This window comes from Kogia breviceps, chromosome X (genome assembly GCF_026419965.1).
Source record: "Kogia breviceps isolate mKogBre1 chromosome X, mKogBre1 haplotype 1, whole genome shotgun sequence".
NCBI classification, from domain to species: Eukaryota; Metazoa; Chordata; class Mammalia; order Artiodactyla; family Physeteridae; genus Kogia; species Kogia breviceps.
Window position 1 is genome coordinate 16,292,492 of NC_081330.1, and position 19,574 is coordinate 16,312,065.

Consider the following 19,574-nt stretch of genomic DNA (forward strand, 5'->3'; position numbering starts at 1 on the left):
AAATGAGTTCTAAGACAAATTGTTCTTAAAGTTTTATCAATATCAGGAACAAGTCATCATCTGGAATTCCCTTACATTCTTCTGTTTAGCCACTTTTTCTGATTTCTTAAGTGTGGCTTGTCCCGGAATCCATTGTGAAAACAGACATATTCTGAGCCATGAAGAAGCCAGCCTTATTATTACTGCCTACCTAATTTTAACATTGTTATATACACTTGATCAAAATTTTAAGATATAAGGGTAGAAAGATAAAAGATTTTGGAAGGATCATGTATGCATATTCAATCTCGAGCACTGACAACTGCTAGGGAAGACAAGGGTCTGGCATTTATGAATATAAACATTTCTATCATTGCTACTACAACTCGTGAGAATACATTGTTGAAATGATATTTTGTCTTAAGTGGTAGGTATAGCTTCTCTTTTTCTCATTCTCCTTATTTATCTACCTACCTATTTAATTATATCCTACCTTCTCCTGATAAGAGTTTAAAGTGCTCTACAAAAGTGTACATAATAAAAGTAAGATACAGTGCAACTAAAATACATAGGAACAATTAGGCAAAGGGGAAGATAGAAGTAGGAAGTAAGATGGAGCCAGGATTAGAGCTATGGCACAAAATGCATGACATGAAGTTTACTGTGCTTGATAGAGGTAGACGATAAATTTGGTTTATGCTTTCTAGCAACAAATGTGAAGAGGGAAAAATGATCAAATACATGAATCAGAATGTACAGAAGCTTAAAACAAACTGGTTTTTCAGAAAAGCTAATGGAGGGTAAAGAATAAGAACTAATTGGGCTAATGGGGCAAGGATGGTCAACTGTTGCAGAGTCATAAATTTTCTAGTAGCTGTGGATATTCATTTCTATTTCTGAGGATCTGTTGAGTGAATCATTTTAATTGTCTTCTCTGGTCTGTAATAGAATAGGCTTCAGGGGAAAATTCATCCTGTCTATCCCTATCTAGCTATCTATCTATCATCTATCTATCTATCTATCTACCTATCTATGAAATGATACAAGTAATAGCCCTTGAAAAATGTTTCCTTCATTTTGTCTTTCACGCATTTCTTTATTTCCAATTCATGTACTTTGTATTTAGTAGTCTAGCATGTGAAACTTAAAAAGCAAGACTATATACATTTACAGCCTGGTCATGGAACTGTACCAACCAATGGTTTATATTTAATAGCAACTTACTTCTAAGCTTCATCAATTCTATCTAAATCAATGTGGAGCATAAAATTCCAGAAAAATCCAACAGAAATTGGAGCAAAACTTCTAGCATCTTCTATATGAACTACTGTGAAAAATGTGGGAGCTTTTCTTACCACCTAAACTTGCATTTTTATGTGGTTGATTTTTTTTTAAAAAATCGTTCAGTATTCAAAAATAACATTGAAGTGTGTTACCTATTTGGGTGTTTTGGTCCATTAACTTTTTCCAGTGGTTTTTCCAATTAAAATTACATTGATGCCATGGAATTAATGAGGCAGTATTGATACATTATTATTAACCGAAGTCCATAGTTTACATTAAAATTTACTCTGTGTCACACAGTTCTGTGGGTTTTAACAAATGCATTATGTCTTGTATCCTCCATTAGAATATCATGCAGAACTGTTTTACCACCCTAAAAATATCCGTGCTTCACCTATTCACCCTTTCCCCTCCCCTCTCCCCCCGCCCCCAAATCCCTGGTCACCACTGATCTTCCTAGTGTCTCAATAGTTTTGCCTTTTTCAGAATGTCAAATAGTTGGAATCATACAGTATACAGCCTTTTAAGACTGGCTTCTTAGCAATAGACATCTAAGGTTCTTCCAAGTCCCTTTGTGGCTTGAATGCTTATTTCTTTTTATTGCTAAATAGTATTCCATTGTATGGATATACCACTGCTTATCCTTTGAAGGATATCTTGCTTGCTTCTAGTTGATTATTATAAATAAAGGTTCTATAAACATTCGTGTGTAGCTTTTTGTGTGAACTTAAGTTTTCAACTCAGTTGGGTAAATATCTAGGAGCACAATTCCTGGATCACAATTATACTTGTAAGAAACTGCCAAACTGTCTTCTAAAGTGGCTGTACTGCTTTGCATTCTCACCAGCAGTGTTGTGCTGCATCCTTGTCAGCATTTGGTATTGTGAATGTTATGAATTTTAGCCATTCTAATAGCTGTGTAGTGGTTGGTATCTCGTTGTTGGTTTAATTTGCAATTCTCTAATGGCATAAGATATTGAGCATATTTCCTTATGCTTATTTGCCATCTACATATCTTCATTGGGGAGATGTCTTTTCAGATCTTTTGTCCATTTTTAACTGAATTGTTTGTTTTCTTATTGTTGAATTTTAACAGTTCTTTATATATTTCAGATACAAGTCCTTTATCAGATATGTTTTGCAAATATTTTCTCACAGTTTGTGACTTGTTTTTCCATTCTCCTAGCAGATGTTTGTCTCTTCATTCTCTTAACAAAACAGATGTTCTAAATTTTAATAAAGTCCAACTTAATTGTTTATTTTATGGATTGTACTTTTGATGTTGTATCTAAAACCTTATTGCTAAACTCAAAGTAATCAAGATCTTCTCCCATGTTATCATCTAGAAGTTTTATAGTTTTGCATTTTATATTTAGGTCTACAATCCATTTTGAGTTATTTTTATAAAAGGTGTAAGGTCTGTATCGATTTATTTCTTTGCATATGAGTGTCCAATTGTTTCCGAACTATATGTTGAGAAAACTATACTTTTTCCATTGAGTTGGCTTTCTCCTTTCTGTCAATCTATTTCTAGGCCTCATATTCTGTTCCATTGATCTATTCCTTTATTCTTTTGCTAATACTATGCTGTCTTTTTTGTTTTTACAGTTTTCTGTTCTTTTTATTGTAAATTTTTTAAAAAATAATTAATTTTATTTTTGGCTGCATTGGGTCTTTGCTGCTGCACACAGGCTTTCTCTAGTTGTGGCGAGTGGGGGCTACTCTTTGTTGCGGGGTGCAGGCTTCTCATTGCGGTGGCTTCTCTTCGTTGCGGAGCAGAGGCTGTAGGCGTGCAGGTTTCAGTAGTTGTGGCACGTGGGCTCAGTAGTTGTGGTGCATGGGCTTAGTTGGTCCACGGCATGTGGGATCTTCCCGGACCAGGGCTCAAACCCATGTCCCCTGCATTGGCAGGTGGATTCTTAACCACTGCGCCATCAGGGAAGTCCCATTATGCTGTCTTGATTACTGTAACTTTATAGGAATTTATTTTCCCTCTTTGAAAGTTTATGTTGGCCTCAGTGTTTTTCATACATCTGATTGTAAGTACAGTCACTTTTAGAAAACATTAACAATCTATTGATTGTCTAATAGTTCTTCTTTTTTAAATTTAAATATTGTATTAGTTTCAGGTGTAGAGCATAGCGATTCAGTATTTTTTGCAGATTATACTCCGTTATAAGTTATTTATATTATAATAACATAATATAAACTATTATGTATAAAATAGATAAACAACAAGGATATACTGTATAGCACAGGGAATTATAGCTATTATTTTGTAATTACCTATAGGAATTCTTGAACCTGAGTGTCCCAGTCCTCTGATTTTGTTATTCTTCAGTGTTGTGATGTCTATTCTGGGTCTTTTGCCTTTCCATATAAACTTTAGTATTGTTATCCACAAAATAACTTGCAGGGATTTTTATTTGGATTCCACTGAATGCATACATCATGTTTGGAAGCATTCTTATGAACATGGAATATTTCTCCATTTATTCTTATATATATTTCATTAGAATTATACCTAAGCATTCCATTTTGGGGGTGCTAATGTAAATGGTATTGTGTTTTCAATTTGAAATATCAGTTAATCATTGTTGGTATATAGAATTTGTATATTAACTTTGTATTCTGCAACCTTGCTATATGCGCTTATTAGTTCAAGGAGAGTTTTATATCAATTCTTTGTAACAATCTATATAGGCAATCATGTCATTTGTGAACAAAGGCAGTTTATTTTTTCCTTCCCAATCTGTGTACCTTTCATTTCCTTATCTTGTCTTATTGCATTAGGTAGGACTTTAAGTACAATGTTAAAAAGAAGTGCTGAGAGGGACATCCTTGCCTTGTTCCCCAATCTTAGGTTAAGGAGCAAGCCTCTAGTTTCTCACCATTAAGTATGATATTAGCTGTAAGTTTCTTGTGGATATACTTTATCAAGTGGAGAAAGTTCCCCCCTATTCCTAGTTTGCTGAGAGTTTTTTATCATGAATAGTGTTGGGTTTTGGCAAATGCTTTTTCTGTACCTATTGATATGATCATTTGATTTTTCTTCTTTATATCCCGTTAATATGATGGATTACATTACCTGATTTTTGAAGGTTGAACCAGACTTGCATATCTGGAATAAAACCCACTGGGTCATGGTGTATGAGTCTTTTTATACATTGTTGTATTTGATTCACTAATATATTGTTGTGGATTTTTGCATTTATATTCATGAGAGATCTTGGTCTGTAGCTTTCCTTTCTTGTAATGCCTTTATCTGGTTTTGGTATTAGGGTAATGATGGCCTCATAGAATGAGTTAGGAAATGTTCTCTTTGCTTCTATTTTCTGGAAGAGATTGTAGAGAATTGCTCTTCTTTCTTCCTTAAATGTTTGAAAGAATTCACCAGTGAAACCATCTGGACCTGCATTCCTTTTGGAAGTTTATTAATTAATCATTCAGTTTCTTTGATAAATACAGGATAATTCAGATTACCTGTTTGTCATTGTGTAAGTTTTGATAGTTTTTGTCTTTTAAGGAATTGGTGGTGCATTTTATCAATTTAATCAAGTTTGGGGGCATATAGTTGTTCATAATATTCATGTATTATCCTTTTAATATCCATATGATCATTAATAATGACCCCTCTTTCATTTCTCATATTACTAAATTGTGTCTTATCTTTTTTTTTCTTGATTAGCCTGGCTAGGTGTTTTTAAATTTTATTTATCTTTTCAAAGAACTAGCTTTTTGTTTCATTGGATTTCTCTGTTGATTTTTGTTTTCAATTTCACTGAATTCTGCTCTAATTTTTTATTATTTTTTTTCTTCTGGTTGCTTTAGGTTTATATTGCTGTTAATTCTCTAGTTTCATTTGGTGAAATCTTAAATTATTGATTTGAGATCTTTTTTCCTTTTCTAATATAAGCATTCAGTGCTACAAATTTCCCTCTAAGCACTGCTTTTGCTACATCACACCAATTTCAGTAAGTTGTATGGTCATTTTCATTTAGTTAAAAATATTTTTAAATTTCTCTTAAGACTTCTTTTTTGTCCCATGCATTGTGTAGAAATGTGTTGTTTAATTTGCAAGTGATTGGATATTGTCTTGTTATCTTTCTGTTATTGACTTGCAATTTAAATTCATTGTGGTCTAAGAACATTCTTTGTATGATTTCTGTGCTTTTAAATTTGTTAAGGTGTATTTTATGGCCAAGTATATGGTCTATCTTGGTGAATGTTCCAAGTGAGCTTGAGAAGATTGTACATTCTGCTGTTGGTGGACAAATTATCCTATACATGTCAATTAGATCTAGTTGATTGATGATGCTATTTGGTTCAACTATGCCCTTGCTAACTTTCTGCCTGATGGATTTATTAGTCACTGATAGAGGGGTGTTGACATCTCCAACTATAATTGTGGGCTTGTATATATAAGGATTATGTCTTTTTGGAGAATTGACCCCTTCAGCATTTTGTAACACCCTTTTTAAATTCCTGATAATATTCCTTCTTCCAAAGTGTGCTTAGTCTGAAATTAATTTGGCTATTCCAGTTTTTTTTCTTCTTAGTGTTAGCATGATAAGTCTTTCTTCATCCCTTTATCTGTATCTTTATATTTAAGATGTGCTACCTGTAGACAATCTATAGTTGGGTCTTATTTTTATATTTACTCTGATAGTCTCTATCTTTTACTTTGTGTATTTAAACTATTCACATTTAAAGTGATTAGTGATGTAATTAGATTAATATTCATAATGTTTATAACTGCTTTCTCTTTATTGCACATATTCTTTGTTTTGGTTACTTTTACTCTTCCTCTGTTTTCCTGTCTTCTGTGGCTTTAACTGAACATTTATGTATGATTCCATTCCTCTTAGCATATGCTTCTTTTTGAAATTCAAATTACACTAGATTGTTTCACTGGTGGTTCACATACCTTATAATATTCATTTTACTTATCCATATGCTATAATCACCAACACATTATTGCTGTTATTACTTTGAAAAAAGTTATATATTAAATCAATTTTTTAAAAAAGAAAAGGTTTTATTTTACCTTTATATATTCCTTCTCTGATGCTCTTCTTTTCTTCATGTAGATCTGATTTTCTGGCTTATATACTTTTCCTGAAAAACATATTTTAACATTTTTTTTGCAAACCTGGTCTACTGGTGACAAATTTCTTCCATTCTTGTTTGTCTGAGAAAGACTTTCTCTTTTCCTTTTTGATGATAATTTTGCTGGAAATAGAATTCTAGGTCTTTTTTTTTTTCTCTAAACACAAAATATTTCATTTACTCTCTTCTTCCTTGCATGATTTCTGATGAGATGTTCAATGTAATTCTTATCCTTGTTCCTCTATAGATAAGATGGTTTTTTTCTTCCTCTGGCTTCTTAGAAGATTTTCTCTTTGTCTTTGGTTTTCTACAGTTTGAATATAATATGCCTAAGAGTAGGTATTTTGGTATTCAACCTACTTGTTATTCTCTGAGCTTCTTGGACCTGTGGATGTTACCTATCATGAATTTTGTGAAATTTTGGGCATCATTCTCGCAAATATTTCTTTTGCTCTCTTCTCTCTCTCTCATCTCTTTCTGAAATTGCAATTACACGTATTATACACCTTTTGAATTTGTCCCACAGTTCTTGGATATTCTTTTCTGTGTTTTGTTTGTTTGTTTGTTCTTTTTTTAAATCTCCCTATTGTGGTTTGAGAAGTTTCTACTGACATTTCTTGAAGATCACTGGTTCTTACCTTGTTTGTTTCAAGTATGCTGATAAGCCCATGCAAAGCATACTTCATTTCTGTTTGTGTTTTTGATTGCTAGCATTTTCTTTCAATATTTCTTAGCATTTCTATCTCTGTATATACATTATCCATATGTTCTTGTATATTGTCCACTTATTCCATTAGAGTCCTTTACATATTAATAATAGTTATTTTAAATTCCCTGTCTGATATTTCCAAAATCTGTGCCATATCTGAGTGTGGTTATGATAATTGCTTTGTCTCTTCAGACTTTTTTTTTTTGCCTTTTTTCATGGCTTGTAATTGTTTGTTAAAAGCAGAATATGATATATTGGGTAATAGGAGCTGAGGAAATTAGACGTTTAGTGTGAAGTTTTATGTTAATGTGACTAGGAGTTGGGCTATTTATTGTTTGCTGTATCTATAGATGCTAGAGGCCTTAGTTTCCTCTAGTGTCTTTGTTTATTTTCTTCTCACCTCTTTTTGGTGGGTTTCTCTAAGAACTCCTTCTTAAGTAGGATCTGTGTAATTCTGGTGGTAAGGTATGGGAGGAGTGAAAGTGGTCTATAATATTACGATTAATCAGTCTGTTTGTTAGTAGACTTAAGTCCATGAGCTGTAACCCTCATAAGTTCCTCTCGGCCTTTTTTCTTTCCCTTTAGGTGTTACAGGAAGGCTAGAAGGGACTGGAGTTGTCTAATTGCCCCTCTTCTAGGTATATTAGGCTTTGGTAAAGTTGTGTCCATTGGAGAACAGGCATTTGTTATGGAGAATGCTCATGGTGTATTTCTAAATTATTACTTTCCCCCTACCCCTGCCAGAAAAAAACAAGGGGATTTTTCTTAGATCTTAACCATGAGAACTTTGTGTGTTTTCTTGAGGTAAATCCCATGGAAATGTGGGGGACCCATAAAACTAAGGACCCAGGAATTTTCACCTCTCAGGCTAGTTCACATTCAGCCTCTGTTTGTCAGAATTGCCATTTAAGGGTTTCGACTAGTTTATAGCTTCAGTGGCATCTGCTGCAGGTGTCTGAGATCCAGCAGATCTCAGCTGTGATTCTCTGTATTTGCCTCTCTTTCCAGATTTCAGGGTAGCAGTTTGCCCTGTGACCTTAATTCCCTGATGGGTCTAAGAAGAATCATTGATTTTCAGTTGGTTCAGCTATTATCTTGTTGTTGAGAATGGCAGTGATAATTTCCAAGCTCTTTACATGTTGTAGCCAAGACCAGAAGTCTCCCAATGTCCAGTTTTCAAGGCTGGAGCATGTTGTGGAATTAGCAAGGGTATTGGTGTTAGAGTGACCTACACTTAAATTCAGGCTGTGGCATTTAACTAGAGATATTATCTTGTATGAGTCACTTAACCTGTCTGAGCCTCAGTTTCCTCACCAAATAAAAATAATTCCAAATACATATGTTTATATTAAATTTAAATGAGAGGACATATGTGAGCAAGTTCATTACAGATCCTGGCATATACTTTGCAGGTATCTCATAAATGTCAGTTTTCTTCTTCCATTAAGGTACTTGTGCTTGAAAACAAAGAGTGGAGTCCAACCCATTGTGTGGCATTTATCCTAGGAATTTAAAAAGTTCTTATAAGGTATTTGCCATTCTTACAATGCTGGAAAAACTACCATGAAAAAAGTAAACCTGCCTTCATCAGGACTGTTTTATTCTTAAGGGTTTGAAGGGAACTCAATGGTTCATTTATTCCTGTCTTCCAACTACAAGTAGACTCTCCTTTTTAAAAAAAAAAATCCAGTCTTTTACTGAAAAGGCCCATGAAAACACATTTCTTTCTGTCTGGGTCTGGGTAAAGAAACATCAGCACCAAGTGCTAAGGACAGTCATTTTGCTACGATTATAGGATATATGTCCTGGGTTGGGATGGGGGAAAACCTACTGAACCATTTAAAGGGAGGTGATAGCCTGATTTCACACTTTACATATCAAACCACATTGGAGAGTTGTGTCCCTTTTTGAGCACCGTAATTTAAGAAGGAAGTTGATAACAGTAGAGTGTGTCCAAATAGGGGTGACCAGAATAGTGATGGGGGCAACAATAAATCTAGAAACCTTGCTATATTTGGATGTGTATTAATTTATTAGATCTATTTATCTGTATCATATTATCTTTCTATATATTTTTTTAAATAGGCTATTTGTTGTTTGGTGCCAAATTTTTCGTAACATCTCTGATTTTACATTGTTCCGACTTTTCCTGACTATAATGCTTGACTTTTTCCCAGGAAAGAGACAGAGGAAAACCTCCCCTAGCTTAAGCGTACATTATTATCTGACCAAAAACAAAAAAAAAAATCAATCGACTGAACTTCCTGGCCCATGACTTCATTTCATGAAACCTCAAGTTGCCAACCTCAAGCTGAGCATCACTTTTCACCTAGTGTTGGTTCCTATAAATCCCCAAGGAGCCTTTGCTTGAGCCGTTATGGTTTGGTCTGTTGTCCCGTGATACAGAAGTAAGGGGGTTGGGCAAAACCCAGAGATGTGCTAAGTGGATTCTGAGCTGTGAAAGTCGGAGCAGGAAGCACATGTGAGCATATGAACCCCTAGCCCTTTCCCTCTGCAATATGTGTTGTTGTTATTCTTTCTGGAGAAGAGTTCATGATCTTTTGTAATTTTCTTTTTCTATTGATCCAGCAGTGCTAGTAACAGAAACTTAAGAAAAAAGTTATGGCAGTACGTACAGTCTATGGAATTTCACTGTCATATATCTTGCACATTAGAGAACAAATGCACTGTGCTAGAGATGAAATTTGCCTTGTAGAGAATTAATTTTAGGGTAGCTTAGATGATTGAGATCCACAGGGTAGCATCTCAGCAGCAGTCTTTCTTCTCTGACTTCATACTGTCCCAAGACAAAGGTGAAAGTATAACTCTGCTTTGTTGGTCTTTGGACTGCAATTTCTTCCAGTACATTTCCATATGGAGAGGAGAAGCCAATGGGAAAATAATGAGCCTAAAAATGAACTTGACTTTAAAAGATTTTTGAGGATGTGTGTGTTGGCTATAGGGCTGAGGGCAACTAGAGTGAAACTGTTGCCGGAAGACACTAGTCTGAGTTGACTACTTCTACTCTGCAGTTGTGTGACCCTGGGAAAGTGCTGAAATTCTGCTGAGCCTCAGTTTCATCACCTATAAAACGGGGATTGTAATACCGAATTCAGAAGATTGTTGTAAAAAGTAGATCTCGTAATATACTTGGAAATGCTTTGTAAATGCTAAACCATATAGCTTGGGAGTACTTTTAAGACAAGGAAGGTGTATTATTTATCTCCATCTACCTAGCACTTATATACCCCTAGTACTTAGTACAGGGTCTAGTGTATAATAAATGGTTGGTAACTGAAATTAAAATGAACGAATAGTTTTTTTTTTTTGGTGGTACGCGGGCCTCTCACTGTTCTGGCCTCTCCCGTTGCGGAGCACAGGCTCCGGAGGCACAGGCCCAGTGGCCATGGCTCATGGGCCCAGCCACTCCGCGGCATGTGGGATCTTCCCGGACCGGGGCACGAACCCATGTCCCCTGCATCCGCAGGCGGATTCTCAACCACTGCACCACCAGGGAAGCCCTGAACGAATAGTTTTTAATCTCCACATTTCTGATGATTTTAAAGAATTAATTGACTGGTCCTTTGTATTGGGTTAGACAATCTCTTGGCTTCATTCAATCTTTAGATTCAAGGATTGAAAATAAAGTAGCATGTGGAGTTAGGAAGAGATTGTTATAAGATAGATAAACTTTCTAAGAATTGCTTAACGTTCTAAACAAAATAAAAGTAACAAATGAACATTTAGCAGTTGATGAAAATGAAGATTAACTTTTTCAAGTGGGCTTGGAAACCCAGTAGAATTGCTAACCTAGAGCTCTAGGTTAGCCAATTGGCTAAGTGATCCCAAGGAGCTGTTGGAATGCAGTCTGTCTAGTAGTCTGAAAGTGGTAATAATTTGATTTTTCAAGGCTCATGAAATAGCATCATTTGGGGTACATCTGTCATGGACCTTTGCTCTTTGGAAGGAAAGGAAAGAAACTATTAAGTTAATTTTAAATGTCTTGGGAAACTTGATTGTTTTTGTGTGTTCTTAAACTATGCCTTATTTCTTTGAAAAATCTACTATTGCAGTTTTTTCCTTTCTCTCATGTAAATGTGGGACTCTGATTATTTGGGATAAATTGTGTCTGCAGTGCTTCAGTTTGGAGAAAATGGGATGGTGACATTATTACTTTCTCTCTCAAACCAATGACACTAATCAGGCCTTATGCCAAGGGGTAGGGGCAGCAGATGTAATCCTGAACCCATAGTCTCTGTGGAGTAGACAAGGTTTCCAAGCCATGTGGAAGCCGAACTTACCAAGGAAGTTTAGCAGTTATACTTCCAGATGTTCAGCTTGCAAATACCAGAGGTGTTATTTTCAGCATCGAATGTATAGATAAGTGCATGTGTTGTTTCTTTTCCATCCAGATACCTGTTTAGGGGCTAAATTCCACTTTCAGGTCTGTCAATCTGTCAGCTCCCTTTAAAGTTACCTAGAGAAAATCTACCTACATGATGAAATTTGTGATAGCTTTTATTCTTGGCTAAGAACTTGCCTTTCCTCCAGGGATGAACAGGCTTAAATTGTTATGTTGAGTTTATATAGTAGATGGTTTGTAGTCAAATACTTATCTCTGTCTAAAAGTGAAATGTCTTGAAATACAATTTCTTTTTAACTGAATAACTCAATGTGATAAAGAGAAAGAACGTCTCACTTAGCCAATTTTTAATCAATATTTTTATGAGAGGCCAGAACGTTAACTGAATCCTGGCTTTTGTCATTTGAAATAGGATTTTTGTGTTTAAGAATCTATGTGCACACCAGGGTTTGGACTTCATGTTCAGAAAGGAAACTTGATTTATAGAAACAAACAGCTGCAGGAGTAGAGGCAATGCCAGAAGTAAACATGAGTCAATTATTTACGGCAAATGGGACCTTAATCACCACAGCAATAGAGAAATCTCAAATTCAATTACACACTGGATTTTCATGCTTTAATTTGTGGGCATTTCTTTATCTCTTATTTTACAGAGGCCTTTGAAATCGTTGTTCGCCATGCCAAGAACTACACCAATGCCATGTTCAAGAACAACTATCCGAGCCTGACACCACAAGCTTTTGAGTTTGTGGGTGAATTTTTCACTGATGTATCTCTCTACATCCTGGGTTCTGACATCAACGTGGATGACATGGTCAATGAATTGTTTGACAGCCTGTTTCCAGTCATCTATACCCAGCTAATGAACCCAGGCCTGCCGGAGTCCACCTTAGACATCAACGAATGCCTCCGAGGGGCAAGGCGTGACCTGAAAGTATTTGGGAATTTCCCCAAGCTTATTATGACCCAGGTTTCCAAGTCACTGCAAGTCACTAGGATCTTCCTCCAGGCCCTGAATCTCGGAATCGAAGTGATCAACACAACTGATCACCTGAAGTTCAGTAAGGACTGTGGCCGAATGCTCACCAGAATGTGGTACTGCTCTTACTGCCAGGGACTGATGATGGTTAAGCCGTGTGGTGGCTACTGCAATGTGGTTATGCAAGGCTGTATGGCAGGTGTGGTGGAGATTGACAAGTACTGGAGAGAATACATTCTGTCTCTCGAAGAACTGGTGAATGGCATGTACAGAATCTATGACATGGAGAATGTACTGCTTGGTCTCTTTTCTACGATCCACGATTCCATCCAGTACGTCCAGAAGAATGGAGGAAAACTGACCACCACTGTGAGTACCATTCTACACGTTTCAGAGGAATTGGATTCTCCTGGGGGTAGGGCAGCCTGGCCAGTAGCAGGTGCTGATGGAGAGAAGTGAGAAAAAAAAGTGGGAAGGGATGATCGAGGGACTGAATGACCTCACGAAGCTAGGCAGCACATTAAGTCCACAGGTTATGGAGTCCTAATGCCTGGCTTTGAATTTTAGCTTCACCCACTTTCTTGCTGTGGGACCTTGGGTGAATCATTTTATCTGTATGAGTCTCATATTGCTGAGTCATGAAATAGGGATAAAGAGAATATCTTCTTCATAGGGAATAACATGTGTTGAAGCACTTAGCATGTGCCTGGTGCACGGTAATTCTGCAGTAATTATTAGCTATTATTACCACTGTTGTTCGTTATCACAACCTTCAGGGCAACTCTGTGAGGTAGGAGCTGTTTACAAAACCCGTTTTGTAAATGACGAAACTGAAGCTCAGTGAAACTGTAACTTGACCAAGCCATGATTCGGAAGTTGATCGGGTCTCCCTTTAATTAGGTTATCACCGCTTTCTTTGATTCTGATTTCACTCTTGTGCTCTTAATCATATATATCACATCACTATTTTGAGTAGTGACTTTATTTTTTAAATGCATTTTATCGAAGTACAGTTGATTCACAATGTTGTGTTAGTTTCTGGTATACAGCAAAGTGATTCCGTTGTCCATATGTGTAATAGTTTGCATCTGCTAATCCCAAACTCCCAACCCATCCCTCCCCCCGACCCCCTTGGCAACCACAAGTCTGTTCTCTATGTCTGTGAGTCTGTTTCTGTTTCGTAAATAAGTTCCTTTGTGTCATATTTTAGGTTCCACATATAAGTGATATCATATGGTATTTGTCTTTCTCTGTCTGACTTAACTAGTATGATTATCTCTAGGTCCATCCATGTTGCTGCAAATGGCATTATTTCATTCTTCTTTTTGGCTGAGTGATACTCCATTGTATGTATATACCACATCTTCTTTATCCGTTCCTCTGCTGATGGACATTTAGGTTGTTTTCATGTCTTGCTTATTATAAATAGTGTTGCCATGAACATAGGGGCGCATGTATCTTTTTGAATTATAGGTTTTTTCTAGATGTATGCCCAGGATTGAGATTGCTGGGTCATATGGTAGTTCTATTTTTAGTTTTTTTAAGGAACCTCCATACTGTTCTCCATAGTGGCTGCACCAACTTACATTCCCACCAGCAGTGTAGGGGGGGGGGGTTCCCTCTTCTCCACACTCTCTTTAGCATTTGTTATTCGTAGAATTTTTTTTTTTTGCGGTACGCGGGCCTCTCACTGTTGTGGCCCCTCCCATTGCGGAGCACGGGCTCCGGACGCGCAAGCTCAGCGGCCACGGCTCACGGGCCCAGCCGCTCCGCGGCATGTGGGAGCTTCCCGGACCGGGGCACGAACCCGTGTCCCCTGCATCGGCAGGCGGACTCTCAACCACTGCGCCACCAGGGAAGCCCTATTCGTAGAATTTTTAATGGATGGTCATTCTGACTGGTGTGAGGTGCTACCTCGTTGTAGTTTTGAGTTGCATTTTGAGTTGTGACTTTAAACATAGGAGAGCCAGCTAGACCCCACTAACTAAACCTACACAAGAACACAGGTGAGGCAGAACCGTCATGTTTTCCAACCATTGTTTTTGCAGCCTTGATTTATACCAGTGGAAGGCTGATAAGATCTGTGATGGGGGTGGGGCAGCTTTGTGAGGCAGAAGCTTAATTGGTTTCAGTCAGACAATGTTAGTTACATTGTACCTGCTAAGCTAGGATGCACACACTTTTCAATACAGAGCAGAACATACAGCCAAGAGCTACGAGCCAGACCTCACTAACGTGATGGTGACTGATTCCTGAATGTTGCCAGCTTTGTAGAAGGACGTGGCAGAATAGTATAATACGCTACCCTTGTTGAGCTCCTACCACATTGGACGTGCTCTGCTGGCCAGTTTACGTAATATTATTTCTTAGTAATCCATGGGATAGGTCCTAATATAATATTATCCCCATTTTACACAGGAGTAAGTGAAGCTTAGGGGCTTAAAGATCTTGCCCAAACGTCAAAGGTAGTTAAATAGAGGCGGGGGATCTGGGATTCCAACCCTGGCTTTGTTGCCTTGCTCGATTCACGCGCTTATCTTCTATAGAGTGCGATTACTGTGTACTCGGAACCATTGCTTTTACCCAGAATGCAGAGGGCAGATTGGGCCATTTAGCCCTGACTTTAAACTCTGGAAGTACAAAACAGTAGGGGTAACTGGTTTCTTTGGTGAATTAAACTAGAAAGGAGGACGAAAATCACGCAACCCACGGGATGGCTACTTACGGAACTGCTCTAACTGCTCCATTCACAAGGTTAGCCATTTAAAACACATTTGCTGAGAAAATATTTTATAGTAAAATGAACAGAAATGTCCTAACGGTAGTGTTCTTCAGTGGCTCATTATTCCTTTGATTGCTTTCGAATTGAAGGCCAGATTCTAGGGCCTTATACAAAAGTGAATCTCACAGAACTAGAAAAAAGAAAAGTCAGTACATTCGTATGTTCATTCACCTGAAATTGATTGAGGGCCCACTATGTGTCAGACACAAAGCAAGAGTGCCAGCCAGGGGCGTGGAAACGTCTTCAATAAGAGGAAAAATAAGGAGATAACATTAAAGACAGGGTATGGGAGTGTCTAAAGTTTGCCTCTGATATCGGTCACTTGACAGCAACGTCTTGAAAACATGTATTCTCCTCTAGTGCTTTTAAACACAGAAAAATAGGGTGGGGAGCTGGTAAGAGATTAAGTCCACTATTTTGATCAGGCTCTAGACATGAGGGTTTTTTTTTTTTTTTTTTTTTTTTTTGTGATACGCGGGCCTCTCACTGTTGTGGCCTCTCCCATTGCGGAGCACAGGCTCCGGACGCGCAGGCTCAGCGGCCATGGCTCACGGGCCCAGCCGCTCCGCGGCATGTGGGATCTTCCCAGACCGGGGCACGAACCCGTGTCCCCTGCATCAGCAGGCGGATTCTCAACCACTGCGCCACCAGGGAAGCCCATGAGTGTTTGTTTAGTAAACATTTATTAAGCATCTGCTCTTTTCGTGGCACGTTGCCAGGTACTGGGTACTCAGTTACCCAAGACATAGTTCTTAAGTCTTTAAAAGGTCAGTTTATCTTCGTTGACAGACAGACATGTAACTGAATAAATTTCACCACCGTGAACACCTCACTGTAATGTGAATGTTAGAAAGGCCGTAAGAAATTAGTCTCCCACTGATTTACAAATGAAGTAAAAGTTCGGGGAGTCTTGCGCAAAGTTATATAAATAGTGGAAGAGCCAGAAGTAGAGTCCAAGGTCTTCTGCTGCTACAGTCTAGCACTCTTTCCACCACGCCCCCTCCCAGACTTTCACTCTAAAAGCTCCATAAGGATTTTGCAGACATCATGAACTTAAATTGAATAGCTATTTTGAGATGCCAAACCTGCTATATTTTAGGTGCACGTGTGCCCGTTTGTGTGTGTGTGTGCGCACACGCACACACACAGAGGGAGTACATTTCATGTCATTATCCTTCAGGAAGAAAGGCCTTGGCTGTCAAGAGGCGCTCAGTGATGCAGTCCCTTTCTGCTTTGGCCATTAAGGGCCTGACTGCTCCCAGCTCCCAGCTGGTGATGAAAGGGTGAAGCCTGCCTTCCCCGGGGAACGCCTAAACTAGAACAGAAAGCATATGTAAACTCTGCCCTGTTACTGTTTGCTTGATGATGGCCAGCTCTAAGTAATATATACCAAATGGTGTGGGTGGGGAACCATTGGCCAGGTGTGATCCAGCTATACTCTGTATGGGCCAGAAGGGGGCGGGGCCATCTATGGGGGCTGAAGGGAAGTGAGGGCTGGGTGGACTGCAGAACTCTATTCCTGCTAACAAAACCACAGAATGCCCCAAAGCCAAAGCTGATTGAAAACGAAAGCATTAATGAGATTCTGCTGTAGCACCTTCACCTTCTTGTTGTGATAAAGTGTAAGAGCCTGCCAGTTAGTCCTGCTTGAGGTTAAGCTGTGGTGAGAGACCTCTTCGAAAATCGGCTCTTCCAGAGCTCTGTTTGGGACAGCCTTTTTAGCTAGCTATAAGCCATGCCATGAAGTCTGCCATGCGGGGACTTTGCTCAGCTGTTTTGGTGGCTACCATCTACCCCAGATCATAAAGGACATTTTGGTCTTATCTAAATGAATGGGGCACTGTTAATTTTTTATAATTATGGCTTATTAGTGTTTTAGTTTTCCAAAAGATGGTCTTCAGTTCTTCAGACTACCAAGTGACTTGTTAAACAGATTCCTGGAGCCTCCCCGCCTCCCCCCGAGGATTCTGATACTGTAGGTCTGTGGAGAGGCCAGAGAATTTGTCACTTAAAAAGTACTCCATTTGGGCTTCCCTGGTGGCGCAGTGGTTGAGAGTCCGCCTTCCGATGCAAGGGACACGGGTTCGTGCCCCGGTCCGGGAAGATCCCACATGCCGCGGAGCGACTGGGCCCGTGAGCCATGGCCGCTGCGCCTGCGCGTCCGGAGCCTGTGCTCCGCAACGGGAGAGGCCACAGCGGTGAGAGGCCCGCGTACTGAAAAAAAAAAAAAAAGTACTCCATTTGATTCTGATACTTCCTTGGAAGCAACTCCAGCTACCTTGTTTAGAAGACAAGGTAAGGCCCAGAGGTTGGAAGTGAATGACAGTTAATGGCAAAGCTGTGACCATGGGCTCTTCATCTATCAAATGGGGTTGATATGTGGGGATTCACTGAAATGATAGGTTCAAAGTGCCTGGCAGAGTTCGAGGCTCATGGCAGGTACTCACTAAGCCCCAGTGCAGTACTCTTTCTACAGCAGTTTTCTAAGTGCCAAATAGATAATGAGATTTTCTTAAACTTGTTTTTAAGTGCCAAGATGTTTAATGTTATTTTAATCCAAAGGCGTGAATAAAAATAGCAAGTATGTGAAAATGTGTGAGCATGTGTGTGTGTGTGTGTGTGTGTGTGAGAGAGAGAGAGAGAGAGAGAGAGAGAGAGAGGAGAGGGGAGAGGAAGGGAAAGAAACTTTTTACTGAAAAGTTCAAGAAAGTATTAATTATGGGACTGTAAATAGATCCATCTTGATTCTTCATCTACATTTGTGAACTAGGTTAAGCATCATGGCCCCAAGTGAGTGCTGAGTAGGTCTTTAATAGTATTTGGGGGACTTCCCTGGTGGCTCAGTGGTTAAGAATCCGCCTGCCAAGGCAGGGGACACGGTTTGAGCCCCGGGCCAGGAAGATCCCACATGCCGCGGAGCAACTAAGCCCATGTGCCACAACTACTGAGCCCGCACACCACAACTACTGAAGCCTGCATGCCTAGAGCCCATGCTCCACAACAAGAGAAGCCACCGCAATGAGAAGCCCATGCGCTGCAACAGAGTAGCCCCCTCTTGCTGCAACTAGAGAAAGCCCGCACGCAGCAAAGACCCAACGCAGCCCAAAAATAAATAAATAAAACAAATAAATTTATTTAAAAAATAGTATTTGGGTATCATATGAGTAGTATCTGAGGGTATCCTTGTTAAATTTATCAGCATGTTATTGAATTCCGTATCTTATACCTTGAGGCAAATACAAATATGTACAGTTTTCAATACATATCCTTTCAACATTGTTGCTACACCACACAAATTGTTGAATGCTACAACCTTCTTTTAAAAATGCAATTATTCTTATTCTGAAACCACTTTGATTGTAATTACTATATCCCTATATGTGGATTATATGCAGAGCCATTGTACATTTCAGATCCGCTGATTAAATGAGTAATAATCAGCATATTGGATGTTCATTGCTATCCCAGAAAGTTTCCCAAAACTTTCTGTGATTTCGTTTACTTTCTTTACGATCCCCCCAAAGTAATTGCTCACATATCCTCGCGTGGCTGTTTGCACTTTTATTTTTCCATTTGTACTCGTGTTCTTTATTGGTTCATCTCAGAACTTCTCGGCATTAGTGCTTCCTCTCCCATAATTTCATTATCTTGACTTGTTGTATGCTTCATTGAATGTTGTGCAAAATTGCAACCTTTTCTTACCTTCACTGTTTCTCCCTTTCTTTCCTCATTGTGATATTCATTTTAGCACTATCTGAAATAGGATTCATTTCAGGGAACATTTAGTGAGCATCTAATTGTGGAACCACTGATAGACACCAGGGGCACAAGAAGTGGCTGGAAAGGTGACCCTGACTGTTGCTGTCCTCAGGGATCGCTTGGCCAGTAGGTAGCGGAGCTAGGATTCAAAGCTGGATCTGTCTGACCCCAAAGCTCATGCTTTTCATAATTACTCCATATTGCTCTTTCAAAGAGTTCCACTCTCTTTTCACCAGAATCTTCATTCCTTGAACATAGGCTAAGTGGGTCTTTATTATCTTATTTACTGTCCTGTACTACTCTCTACTGTTTTTCCAGCTTCACAATTAGTTTTTGAATTCATTCTCCCTCCTTGGAGACTTTTGCTATAGTATTTCCCAATGAAGTACTAAAAAGCATGAGATTTTTCGTCTTCATAACACTTAAAGGCACAGAGTAGTTTCTAGGGGGAGAAGGAATGTTTATGTAGGTGATGGAAGACCCAGTCACACAGTAAAATGGCTTTGCCTAGAATCTCTATGCACCGTGCCAGTGGTGAGATATAGGTTTTCTTCCAGTTGCAATGTTTGGAATCTGCCTGTTGGACCAACAGAGAGTTTTGAACGCATTT

The 19,574-nt window shown here is 38.7% G+C and overlaps 1 protein-coding gene across 1 annotated transcript in view; it reads left to right on the forward strand.

Moving 5' to 3' along the window:
* GPC3 (glypican 3) overlaps positions 1-19,574 on the forward strand; it is a 441,069-nt gene that overhangs the window by 208,981 nt on the left and 212,514 nt on the right. Inside the window, exon 3 of the mRNA XM_059049870.2 lies at positions 12,098-12,792. Within this exon, the coding sequence (XP_058905853.1) occupies positions 12,098-12,792 (695 nt within the window). The remainder of the gene's footprint in view (positions 1-12,097; positions 12,793-19,574) is intronic.